The sequence below is a fragment of the Heteronotia binoei genome, chromosome 13 (genome assembly GCF_032191835.1).
Source record: "Heteronotia binoei isolate CCM8104 ecotype False Entrance Well chromosome 13, APGP_CSIRO_Hbin_v1, whole genome shotgun sequence".
Taxonomy (NCBI): Eukaryota; Metazoa; Chordata; class Lepidosauria; order Squamata; family Gekkonidae; genus Heteronotia; species Heteronotia binoei.
The window spans coordinates 3,761,581-3,774,326 of NC_083235.1; the positions used below are offsets into that span (position 1 = coordinate 3,761,581).

The 12,746-nt window shown below is 54.3% G+C and overlaps 1 protein-coding gene across 1 annotated transcript in view; it reads left to right on the forward strand.

Moving 5' to 3' along the window:
• Positions 1-513: 513 nt before the first annotated feature.
• The window catches only part of GTF2F1 (general transcription factor IIF subunit 1), a 34,414-nt gene continuing 22,181 nt past the window's right edge, over positions 514-12,746 (forward strand). The window contains exons 1-7 of the mRNA XM_060252665.1: positions 514-593; positions 1,300-1,343; positions 3,759-3,805; positions 5,448-5,520; positions 7,282-7,475; positions 8,849-9,019; positions 10,248-10,429. Of these exons, the coding sequence (XP_060108648.1) occupies positions 1,332-1,343; positions 3,759-3,805; positions 5,448-5,520; positions 7,282-7,475; positions 8,849-9,019; positions 10,248-10,429 (679 nt within the window). The 5' untranslated portion in view covers positions 514-593; positions 1,300-1,331. The remainder of the gene's footprint in view (positions 594-1,299; positions 1,344-3,758; positions 3,806-5,447; positions 5,521-7,281; positions 7,476-8,848; positions 9,020-10,247; positions 10,430-12,746) is intronic.

A 12,746-nucleotide genomic window follows, 5' to 3' on the forward strand; every position in this document is an offset into this window, starting at 1 on the left:
CATCCCTATTACTGGAGGTCCAGACTGTAATTCCAGATCTCCAACCGCTCCCGCTGCATGTTGGCAACCCTAAGGTGCACTCTACAGCGTTACACCCCCCCTTTCCTCGGCACCGCCCCCGAATCTCCAGGAATCTCCCGCCCCAGAATTGGCAACCCTACTTATTAAGCCTGCCTGCCACACATTCCGGAGACCCACAAGGGCAATTCGCTTTCTGGAGGACATGAAAGGTTCTCAGAACACCGAAGCCTCTGTGCCCTCCCCACCGGCCGAACTTCTGCCTGCCGGGCAGCACAGGTCTTCTTCGCCACGCACGTGGGAGACTTGGACCTTGCAAACGAGAACCGGAATTGATAAGGCGGCATCATAAAGACTATTTCCTGAGCCGCATTGGAGTTTGTACACATGCGTAGTGGCAGGCTGTGCAAAGAAGGACCGGAAGTGAGACAGCAGAATCATGAAGACTGTATCCTCTTTGGTAAAGGCGGAATCGACGCATGCGTAGTTGGAGAGAGGTGGGACCGCCGCGGAGGAAGCGGAAGAGAGAAGCTGGCTCCGCCCCTCGGAGGCAAGAGGGACCCAGGAAGACTCAGGTGGGGGGGCCACGAGCTTTCCTTTCTCTCCTTTCCAATCCAAGGAAAGGCACTCTGCCCATGCTCAGAAGCCCTTTGTCCTTCAAGGATAATTGTGTTCAGGGGGAAAGGCGCTCTGTGTATGCTCAGGGGGTGCGATGAGATGCTGGAGATCTTGCACCATGAAAACATGGCCATGCCTGCTTGGAGCTGCTATGCCAGCGTGCCTCACCTCGTGTTGTCACAGAACCATAGAGTGGGAAGGGGACCTCCAGGGCCATCTACTCCAACCCCCTGCGCAGTGCAGCAATTCAGAAATATCTCCCCCTGCCACACCCACACGCCAGTCAGTTCTCAGCAAGGAAATTCCTGGAAATATCAGATCAGAAGTCTGGGGAGGGCTCCGGCATAGATGCCAAAGAGCCCCCCCTCCTCCAAAGAGAGACTGACCCGTGCAGTCTGCAGACCAGTTGTCATCCCAGGAGAACACCTGGCCCCACCTGGAGGTTGGCAACTAAAGAGATTGCTGTGGTCTGCAGCTCCATCATGAATGTGGGAGGTCTCCAGGCCCTACCTGGAGGTTGAGAACCCTAATTGGACTGATCTCTGTGGTGTGAAAGACCTCCAGGCCCCACCTGGAGGCTGGCAACCCTCCCCTACCCCCCCCACATCTCTCAATGCTCCTTTCTCCATGAAGAACTGATCCTTCTCACCTCTCCCTCCTCAGGTTGGACAGACCCCTGCACTGCTGGTCCAGAAATGACTTCTTTGGTGAGTTCGCATTCTGTTGGTGCTCAGGCCCAGAGCTCTTTGCTGCTTGACGGCACTCACGTTGTGCGCAGAAGGACTGGCTGCTTTGTTGAAAGCCAGTTTGGTGTAGTGGTGAAGTGCGCGGACTCGTATCTGGGAGAACCGGGTTTGATTCCCCACTCCTCCACCTGCACCTGCTGGAATGGCCTGGGTCAGCGGTAGCTCTCGCAGAGTTGTCCTTGAAAGGGCAGCTTATGTCAGAGCTCTCTCAGCCCCAGCTACCTCACAGGGTGGACCTGAGAACCAGTTTTATTTCTGTTATTTTCGTGTAGTGGTGAAGTGCGTGGACTCTTATCTGGGAGAACTGGGTTTGACTCCCCACTCCTCCACTTGCAGCTGCTGGAATGGCCTTGGGTCAGCCATGGCTCTCGCAGAGTTGTCCTTGAAAGGGCAGCTTCTGTCAGAGCTCTCTCAGCCCCCACCCACCTTACAGGGTGTCTTTTGTGGAGGGAGAAGATACAGGAGATTGTAAGCCGCTCTGAGTCTCTGATTCAGAGAGAAGGGCAGGGTATAAATCTACGGTCTTCTTCCTAAGAGTCAGTTTGGTGTAGTGGTTAAATGCGTGGACTCTTATCTGGGAGAATCAGGTTTGATTGCCCCACTCCTCCACTTGCACCTGCTGGAATGGTCTTGGGTCAGCTCTAGCTCTCGCAGGAGCTGTCCTTGAAAGGGCAGCTTCTGTCAGAGCTCTCTCAGCCCCACCCACCTCACAGGGTGTCTGTTGTGGGGGAGCGGCTCACAAAGGAGATTGTGAGCTGCTCGGAGACTCTGAGTGGAGAACGGAATTTAAATCCAATGTCGTCGTCTTCATGCAGAGTCACCGATTCAAAGGAATATCTGTTTCTTCTGTGGAACGTGACAGCTTCTAATATTATAATGCTCCTAGGTAGATCTATGGTTGAGCCTCATTTGGAATACCATACAGTTCTGGTCACTGTATCTCAAAAAGGATATGGCAAAGCTGGAAAAAGTACAGAGGAGGGCGACTAAGGCGATTAGGGGGTTGGAGTCCCTTCCTTGTGAGAAAAGCTGACAAGCCTGGGACTTCTCAGTTTAGAAAAGAGACAACTGAGGGGGGCGTGAGAGAGAGTCTCTTTTCCTCCCTCTCCCAAAATACTAGCACTTGAGGCCACTTGTGGGAAGGGCGGGATACAAATCTTAAATAAATAAATAAATAAATCCACTGGAGCTGACAGGCAGGTTCAGGACGGACAAATCAAGGATTCATTTACATAGTGATTAAAATGTGGGATTCACTGCCAGAGAATGTAGATAACTTTGAAAGAAGATAAGGCAGATTCATGGAGGAGAGGTCTGTCGGTGGCTGCTAGCCTTAGTGACTGAAGGGAAGCTCCATGTTCAAAGGCACTAAACCTCTAAATCCCAGTGCCAGGACACAACACCAGCAGAAAGCCTCAGCGTCTGCCCTGCTGCTGGTTCTCCAGAGGAACTGGTTGGCCATTGTGTGAGACAGGAGGCTGGACTAGATGGATCCTCCCTCGTCTGACCCAGCAGGGCTCTTCGGATGTTCTTCTCAGGGGAAGGCCTCAGCCTCTCTGCCCTGTTGCTGGCCCTCCAGAGGAACTGGGTGGCCCCTGTGTGAGACAGGAGGCTGGACTAGATGGACCCTCCCTGCTCTGACCCAGCAGGGCTCTCCTGATGTTCTTCTCAGGGGAAGGCCTCGGCCTCTCTGCCCCCTTGTGGGCCCTCCAGAGGAACTGGCTGGCCTCTGTGTGAGACAGGAGGCTGGACTAGATGGACCCTCCCTGGTCTGACCCAGCAGGGCTCTTCTGATGCTCTTCTCAGGGGAAGGCCTCGGCCTCTCTGCCCTGTTGTTGGCCCTCCAGAGGAACTGGCTGGCCACTGTGTGAGACAGGAGGCTGGACTAGGTGGACCCTCCCTGGTCTGACCCAGCAGGGCTCTTCTGATGCTCTTCTCAGGGGAAGGCCTCAGCCTCTCTGCCCTGTTGTTGGCCCTCCAGAGGAACTACCTGGCCCCTGTGTGAGACAGGAGGCTGGACTAGGTGGACCCTCCCTGGTCTGACCCAGCAGGGCTCTTCTAATGCTCTTCTCAGGGGAAGGCCTCAGCCTCTCTGCCCTGTTGTTGGCCCTCCAGAGGAACTGGCTGGCCACTGTGTGAGACAGGAGGCTGGACTAGGTGGACCCTCCCTGGTCTGACCCAGCAGGGCTCTTCTGATGCTCTTCTCAGGGGAAGGCCTCAGCCTCTCTGCCCTGTTGTTGGCCCTCCAGAGGAACTGGCTGGCCACTGTGTGAGACAGGAGGCTGGACTAGATGGACCCTCCCTGGTCTGACCCAGCAGGGCAGCCCCCTCTACCATACTCCGGCATTTACGCAGTTTGTCTTTTTTTTTTTGTAGGGTACCAGCAGCCAGACCGTGACTGAATACGTTGTCCGCGTCCCCAAGTAAGTGTACTTCCATGTTTCCTGTTTCTCGATTCCTTGCTCATTTTCCGTTGTTGGCCCAGGCAGGACCAGCTCAATAGGAACCAGACCGCTGGCAGTAGAACACGGGGGAGAAACACTGCATGAGACTTCAGGGGGTCCTGGCCTGTTCACTTAGACTGCCCTGCAAGGTAGTTGTGAGGGTAAAATGCAGGAGTTCAGATCCAACGGAAAGCTGAACGTGTAATAACGTATCTGACAAAAGGAGTTTTAGCTGGCATCAACTGCAAAAATGGGGTGCTCTGTGTGCCAAGGAGTGGATGCTGCTACTTGGAACCACCCTTACAGTTCCAGGATGAACACGGAGTTGCTTTGTGCTGAATCAGACCTCCCTCCACAAAAGTCAGTGTTGTCTGTTCATTCTAGTAGTGGCTCTGCAGGGTGTCAGGCTGAGGTCTTTCCCATCACCTCCTGCCTGGTCCTTTTAACTGGAGATGCCAGGGATTGAACCTGGGACCTTCTGCATGCCAAGCAGGGGCTCTGCCACTGAGCCAGGGTCTCAGGTCAAGGTCTTTCCCATCCCCTCCTGCCTGGTCCTTTTAACTGGAGATGCCAGGGATTGGACCTGGGGCCTTCTGCATGCCAAGCAGAGGCTCTGCCACTGAGCCAGGGTCTCAGGTCAAGGTCTTTCCCATCCCCTCCTGCCTGGTCCTTTTAACTGGAGATGCCAGGGATTGGACCTGGGGCCTTCTGCATGCGAAGCAGAGGCTCTGCCACTGAGCCAAGGTCTCAGGCCAAGGTCTTTCCCATCCCCTCCTGCCTGGTCCTTTTAACTGGAGATGCCAGGGATTGGACCTGGGGCCTTCTGCATGCCAAGCAGAGGCTCTGCCACTGAGCCAGGGTCTCAGGTCAAGGTCTTTCCCATCCCCTCCTGCCTGGTCCTTTTAGCTGGAGATGCCGGGGCTTGAACCTGGGACCTCCTGCATGCCAAGCAGAGGCTCTGCCACTGAGCCAGGGTCTCAGGTCAAGGTCTTTCCCATCCCCTCCTGCCTGGTCCTTTTAACTGGAGATGCCGGGGATTGAACCTGGGCCCTTCTGCATGCCAAGCAGAGGCTCTGCCACTGAGCCAGGGTCTCAGGTCTTTCCCATCACCTCCTGCCTGGTCCTTTTAACTGGAGATGCCAGGGATTGGACCTGGGGCCTTCTGCATGCCAAGCAGAGGCTCTGCCACTGAGCCAGGGTCTCAGGTCAAGGTCTTTCCCATCACCTCCTGCCTGGTCCTTTGAACTGGAGATGCCAGGGATTGGACCTGGGGCCTTCTGCATGCCAAGCAGGGGCTCCGCCACTGAGCCAGGGTCTCAGGTCAAGGTCTTTCCCATCACCTCCTGCCTGGTCCTTTTAACTGGAGATGCCAGGGATTGGACCTGGGGCCTTCTGCATGCCAAGCAGAGGCTCTGCCACTGAGCCAGGGTCTCAGGTCAAGGTCTTTCCCATCCCCTCCTGCCTGGTCCTTTTAGCTGGAGATGCTGGGGATTGAACCTGGGACCTTCTGCATGGCCAGTAGATGCTCTCCCATTGAACCACAGCCCCTCTGCTGTTGTAGAGTTTTCCAGTTTTGCTCCTGGGCTGTGCTAGAGCTCCTTCCCACTTCCTCTCTCTGCAGGAGCACCTCCAAAAAGTATAACATCATGGCCTTCAATGCTGCTGACAAGGTCAACTTTGCCACCTGGCACCAGGTAGGTCCCCGGGGAAGCTGATGCAAGGGCTGCATGCTGAAGAGCCCCTTCGCCTTCCAGGGAAACTGTTTCTGCCCCAACCTGCCCTGTTGGCTAGCGTGTGCTTTCTCCAGAGGGCTACATTCTTCCCTGCCCTTCAGCGGATTTCCATAATCAGGGGTGGCCAGACTTGCTTAACATAAGAGCCACGCAGAATAAATGTCAAATGTTTGAGAGCCACAAGATGGATTGGTGGAAGGAAGGAAGGAGATATTGGATTTATATCCTGCCCTCCACTCCGAATTTTAGAGTATCAGAGCGGCTCACAATCTCCTTTATCTTCCTCCCTCACAACAGACACCCTTTGAGGTGGGTGGGGCTGAGAGAGCTCTCACAGCAGCTGCCCTTTCAAGGACAACTCCCATGAGAGCTATAGCTGACCCAAGACCATTCCAGAAGCTGCAAGTGGAGGAGTGGGGAATCAAACCCGGTTCTCCCAGATAAGAGAGCTATGGCTGACCCAAGGCCATTCCAGCAGGTGCAAGTGGAGGAGTGGGGAATCAAACCCGGTTCTCCCAGATAAGAGAGCTATGGCTGACCCAAGGCCATTCCAGCAGGTGCAAGTGGAGGAGTGGGGAATCAAACCCGGTTCTCCCAGATAAGAGAGCTCCGGCTGACCCAAGGCCATTCCAGCAGGTGCAAGTGGAGGAGTGGGGAATCAAACCCGGTTCTCCCAGATAAGAGAGCTCTGGCTGACCCAAGACCATTCCAGAAGCTGCAAGTGGAGGAGTGGGGAATCAAACCCGGTTCTCCCAGATAAGAGAGCTATGGCTGACCCAAGGCCATTCCAGCAGCTGCAAGTGGAGGAGTGGGGAATCAAACCCGGTTCTCCCAGATAAGAGAGCTCCGGCTGACCCAAGGCCATTCCAGCAGGTGCAAGTGGAGGAGTGGGGAATCAAACCCGGTTCTCCCAGATAAGAGTCCGCACACTTAACCACTACACCAAACTGGCTCTGGAGGAGCAGGCCCTCTCCTTCCTTGGAGGTTTTTCAACAGAGGCTAGATGGCCATCTGACAGCAATGAAGATCCTGTGAATTTTGGGGGAGGTATTTGTGAGTTCCCTACATTGTGCAGGGGGCTGGACTAGATGGCCCTGAAGGTCCCTTCCAACTCTAGGATTCTCCTGCCTTGAAGCTGTGTGTGTGGTTTCCTTCCTTGAAGCCATACTGGAGCAGTGCAATGGACCATCCAGTCCTGGAGACTGGGGAATCCTAGTGGCTTCCAGGATGCTGTGCCGGATATCTGGTGCCTTTGAAATCCTGCTTACATAAGAGAAGCCATGTTGGATCAGGTCAACAGCCCTTCTAGCCCAACACTCTGTGTCACATAAGAACATAAGAGAAGCCATGTTGGATCAGGCCAACAGCCCTTCCAGTCCAACACTCTGTGTCACATAAGAGAAGCCATGTTGGATCAGGCCAACAGCCCTTCCAGTCCAACACTCTGTGTGATACAGTGGACAAAAACCCAGGTGCCATCAGGAGGTTCACCAGTGGGGCCAGGACACTAGAAGCCCTCCCACTGTGCCCCCCCAAGCACCAAGAATACAGAGCATCACTTGCCCCAGACAGAGAGTTCCAACAGTTCCCACAGTGCTTCGGGCTGGAAGGGAGCAGGGAAGCCCCTGGAAACCTGGGGGTGGCAGGCGACGGCCTCCTTTCCTCCTTGACCGGTGATGGTGGTGATCTTCTTCTCGGGGCCTTCTTTCCTTTCCTCCGCAGGCCAAGATGGAGCGAGACCTGAGCAACAAGAAGATCTACCAGGAGGAAGAGATGCCAGAGTCGGGAGCCGGCAGCGAGTTCAACCGCAAGCTGCGGGAGGAGGCGCGTCGCAAGAAGTATGGCATCGTCCTGAAGGAGTTCAAGCTGGAAGACCAGCCCTGGATCCTGAAAGTCAATGGCAAAGCCGGCCGCAAGTGAGCCATGCGGTGTTCACGGGCCTTTAATCGATTGCTTTTGTCTTGCTTTGTTTTCCCTTTTGTCTCACTTTGTTGGTGAGAGCCAGTTTGGTGTAGTGCTTAAGTGCGCGGACTCCTATCTTGGGGAACCGGGTTTGATTCCCCACTCCTCCACTTGAAGCTACTGGAATGGCCTTGGGTCAGCCAGAGCTGTCGCAGAGTTGTCCTTGAAAGGGCAGCTTCTGTCAGAGCTCTCTCATCCCCACCCACCTCACAGGGTGTCTGTCTCCTGAGAGCCAGTTTGGTGTAGTGGTGAAGTGTGCGGACTCTTATCTGGGAGAACTGAGTTTGATTCCCCACTCCTCCACTTGCAGCTGCTGGAAGTGCCTTGGGTCAGCCATAACTCTCAAAGGAGTTGTCCTTGAAAGGGCAGCTGCTGTGAGAGCCCTCTCAGCCCCACCCACCTCACAGGGTGTCTGTTGTGAAGGGAGAAGATATAGGAGATTGTAAGCCACTCTGAGTCTCTGATTCAGAGAGAAGGGCTGGGTATAAATCTGCAATTCTTCTTCTTGCTCTTCTCTTCACTTTCCCTGGGGGTGGGATCTCTAGCTCTGGGGATAAGGAGTGGGGTAAATATGGCTGAAATCCTAAGGGTTCTTTCCTGGTGGTAAGTGCCATTGAATAACAGAGGTCTTACTTATGAATCGACCAGTGTAAGATTGTTCCCAGAATCTTACAAGGCAGGTTTAGAAAGCCACGCTGCCCAATTCCCCAGTTTGCAACTAGAATTCCACAACTGGAATATTAAACAACTTCCATCTCTTGACATAATGTTGGAGAGGAATATTGGAGAGTTTCTGGCAAATGAACAGAATTCTGTTAATGGAACCTGAGAAAGCCAGTTTGGTGTAGTGGTTAAGTGCGCAGACTCTTAATCTGGAAGAACTGGGTTTGATTCCCCACTCCTCTACTTCTGCTGGAAGTGCCTTGGGTCAGCCATAGCTTTCGTAGAGTTGTCCTTGAAAGGGCAGCTGCTGTGAGAGCCCTCTCAGCCCCACGCACCTCTCAGGGTGTCTGTTGTGCTAGTGGTGGGGAGGTAAATGAGATTGTGAGCCGCTCTGAGATTCGGAGTGGAGGGCGAGATATAAATCCAGTATCATCTTCTTCTGAGCCACTGTTTTGCTAAAGGTGAATGTTTGCATGTTGCAGACGCAACGTACTTGCTTTCGTGAGGTTTATCTTAAACATTTAACCAATGCTTGTTGCTAAACGGACAGTTCTTCTCGATCACTTTATGCATTGTTCTCTGTGCTGTTAGAATACCGTCCTAGGATCAAAATAGTTTCAGGATATAAACACACGACTTTCTGAAGCTATTTCTTTTGGCTCAGGTTCAAGGGGGTGAAGAAAGGGGGGGTGACAGAAAATACCTCCTACTACATCTTCACCCAGTGTGCCGATGGTGCTTTTGAAGCCTTCCCGGTCAACAACTGGTACAACTTCACGCCCATCGCTAAGCACCGCACCCTGACTGCGGAGGAGGCTGAGGAGGAGTGGGAACGGTGAGTGAACCCCCGGCAGGGGTGGTGGGGGGTGGGGGTGTTCCTTCCTGCCCCTGAGTTTGAGTATGTCATCCACCAAATGCTGAAGAATGCACTTCTGTGTCAGGTGCAATTTCTGCATCTTCCTTCTGTGGCTTTGTCCTGTATCCTGCATGCTCCGTGCAGTGGCTTCTTTCCCGTTGGTCATTGCATTCAAACTGACAAGTGTGGTGCAGCGGTGAAGAGCGGTGGAGCCTCATCTGGAGAACCGGGTTTGATTCCCCACTCCTCCACTTGCAGCTGCTGGAATGGCCTTGGGTCAGCCAGAGTCTCTTATCCGGGAGAACCGGGTTTGATTCCCCACTCCTCCACTTGCAGCTGCTGGAATGGCCTTGGGTCAGCCAGAGCTCTCTTATCTGGGAGAACAGGGTTTTATTCCCCCCTCCTCCACTTGCACCTGCTGGAATGGCCTTGGGTAAGCCAGAGCTCTAGCAGGTTGTCCTTGAAAGAGCAGCTGCTGTGAGAGCCCTCTCAGCCCCCTCTGCCTCACAGGGTGCTTGTTGTGGGGGGAGAAGATACAGGAGATTGTGACTGCTCTGAATCTATGATTCAGAGAGAAGGGCGTGGTATAAATCTGCAATTCTTCTTCTCTCCCTTTTCGCTTCCCATATGTTGCTCCTCTCTCCCTCTCCTTCCTTCCTCCCTCTCCTTCCTTCCTCCCTCTCCTTCCTTACTTCCTCCCTCTCCTTCTGTACTCCCTCCCTCCCTCCCTCTCCTCCCTCCCTCTCCTCCCTCCCTCCCTCCCTCTCCTCCCTCCCTCCCTCTCCCTTCCTTCCTTCCTTCCTTCCTTCCTTCCTTCCTTCCTTCCTTCCTTCCTTCCTTCCTTCCTTCCTTCCTTCCTTCCTTCCTTCCTTCCTTCCTTCCTTCCTTCCTTCCTTCCTTCCTTCCTTCCTTCCTTCCTTCCTCCCTCCCTCCCTCCCTCCCCTCCCCTCCCCTCCCCTCCCCTCCCCCCCCTTCCTCTCCTTCCTTCCTCCCTCCCTCCCTCCCTCCCTCCCTGCGCTTAAACATCTGACATTTACTCTCCGTGGCTCTTACAGTGAGCAGGTTTGGCCGCCTCATCCTGGCAGGTGCCCGAGAGAAGCCAGGGGCCATCGCAGCTCAGTCTCTCGGAGGGGGCCTCCCGCTGGGCGGAGCATCCCCCTGCAGAGCCGAGGCGGCCAACGTCCCCCCCTTCTGTCCTCCTGTGCAGGCGGAACAAGGTCCTGAACCACTTCAGCATCATGCAGCAGCGGCGGCTGAAGGACCAGGGCGACGAGGAAGAGGAAGAGAAAGAGAAGAAGAGCAAGAAGAAGAGCAGCGAGCTCCGCATCCACGACCTGGAAGACGACCTGGAGCTGAGCTCAGACGAGAGCGAGCTGAGCGATGCCGACGGTGCGGGGGATGGGCAGAGGGAGGCCTGTGGGCTGTGAGGGGCTCCCCTGAAGACCCCGCCTGTGGCTCCCGCCTTTCCTGTCCGCAGCATTGTGGGAAGAAATGCCCTCCAGGGATTCCCAGGAGGCGGCAGGCTGCAGTCTAGCTGCTGCTTTAAGCCTTCTGCTGCTGCTGGGAGACTCAGTTGGCTGCTCAGGGCTGGATCCCACCAATCCCACCCTGAGGCCCTGGAATCTTTTCAGAGCAGGGCTTGGCCGTGGCCACAGGATGTTCAACCTGCTCCCTCATGACTTCTTTTGGCCTGAGAATCATGGAGTTGGGAGGGGCCTCCACGGACATCTAGTCCAACCCCCTGCACAATGCAGGAAACCCACAAACACCTTCCCTTAAATTCACAGGATCCACATTGCTGTCAGAAGGCCATCTAGCCTCTGTTTAAAAACCTCCAAGGAAGGAGAGCCCACCACCTCCCAAGGAGGAAGCCTGTTCCACTGAGGAACCGCTCTAAACTCACAAATCCCTCCCCCTAAATTCACAGGATCTTCATTGCTGTCAGAAGGCCATCTGTTGAAAAACCTCCAAGGAAGGAGAGCCCACCACCTCCCAAGGAGGAAGCCTGTTCCACTGAGGAACCACTCTAAACTCACAAATCCCTCCCCCTAAATTCACAGGAACTTCACTGCTGTCAGATGGCCATCTGTTGAAAAACCTCCAAGTAAGGAGAGCCCACCACCTCCCAAGGAGGAAGCCTGTTCCACTGAGGAGCCGCTCTAAACTCACAAATCCCTCCCCCTAAATTCACAGGATCCTTATTGCTGTCAGGTGGCCATCTAGCCTCTGTTGAAAAACCTCCAAGGAAGGAGAGCCCACCACCTCCCAAGGAGGAAGCCTGTTCCACTGAGGAACTGCTCTAATGGTCAGGAAGTTCTTCCTAATAGAATCCTAAAGTTGGAAGGGACTTCCCAGGGTCATCTAGTCCAACCCCCTGCACAATGCAGGAAACTCACAAAGACCTCCCCCTAAATTCACAGGATCCTCATTGCTGTCAGGTGGCCATCTAGCCTCTGCTGTAAAACCTCCAAGGAAGGAGAGCCCACCACCTCCCAAGGAGGAAGCCTGTTCCACTGAGGAACTGCTCTAATGGTCAGGAAGTTCTTCCTAATAGAATCCTAGAGTTGGAAGGGACTTCCCAGGGTCATCTAGTCCAACCCCCTGCACAATGCAGGAAACTCACAAACACCTCCCCCTAAATTCACAGGATCCTCATTGCTGTCAAATGGCCATCTAGCCTCTGCTGAAAAACCTCCAAGGAAGGAGAGCCCACCACCTCCCAAGGAGGAAGCCTGTTCCACGGAGGAGCTGCTCTAAACTCACAAACACCTCCCCCTAAATTCACAGGATCCTCATTGCTGTCAAATGGCCATCTAGCCTCTGCTGTAAAACCTCCAAGGAAGGAGAGCCCACCACCTCCCAAGGAGGAAGCCTGTTCCACTGAGGAACCACTCTAAACTCACAAGCACCGCCCCCTAAATTCACAGGATCCTCATTGCTGTCAGAGGGCCATCTAGCCTCTGTTTGAAAACCTCCAAGGAAGGAGAGCCCACCACCTCCCTAGGAGGAAGCCTGTTCCACTGAGGAACCACTCTAAACACACAAATACCTCCCCCTAAATTCACAGGATCCTCATTGCTGTCAGAGGGCCATCTAGCCTCTGTTTAAAACCTCCAAGGAAGGAGAGCCCACCACCTCCCAAGGAGGAAGCCTGTTCCACTGAGGAACTGCTCTAATGGTCAGGAAGTTCTTCCTAATAGAATCGTAGAGTTGGAAGGGGCTTCCCAGGGTCATCTAGTCCAACCCCCTGCACAATGCAGGAAACTCACAAACACCTCCCCCTAAATTCACAGGATCCTCACTGCTGTCAGAGGGCCATCTAGCCTCTGTTGAAAAACCTCCAAGGAAGGAGAGCCCACCACCTCCCGAGGAGGAAGCCTGTTCCACTGAGAAACTGCTCTAAACTCACAAACACCTCCCCCTAAATTCACAGGATCCTCACTGCTGTCAGGTGGCCATCTAGCCTCTGTTGAAAAACCTCCAAGGAAGGAGAGCCCACCACCTCTCAAGGAGGAAGCCTGTTCCACTGAGGAACCGCTCTAAACTCACAAACCCCTCCCCCTAAATTCACAGGATCCTCACTGCTGTCAGGTGGCCATCTAGCCTCTGTTGAAAACCCTCCAAGGAAGGAGAGCCCACCACCTCCCTAGGAGGAAGCCTGTTCCACTGAGGAACCGCTCTAAACTCACAAACCCCTCCCCCTAAA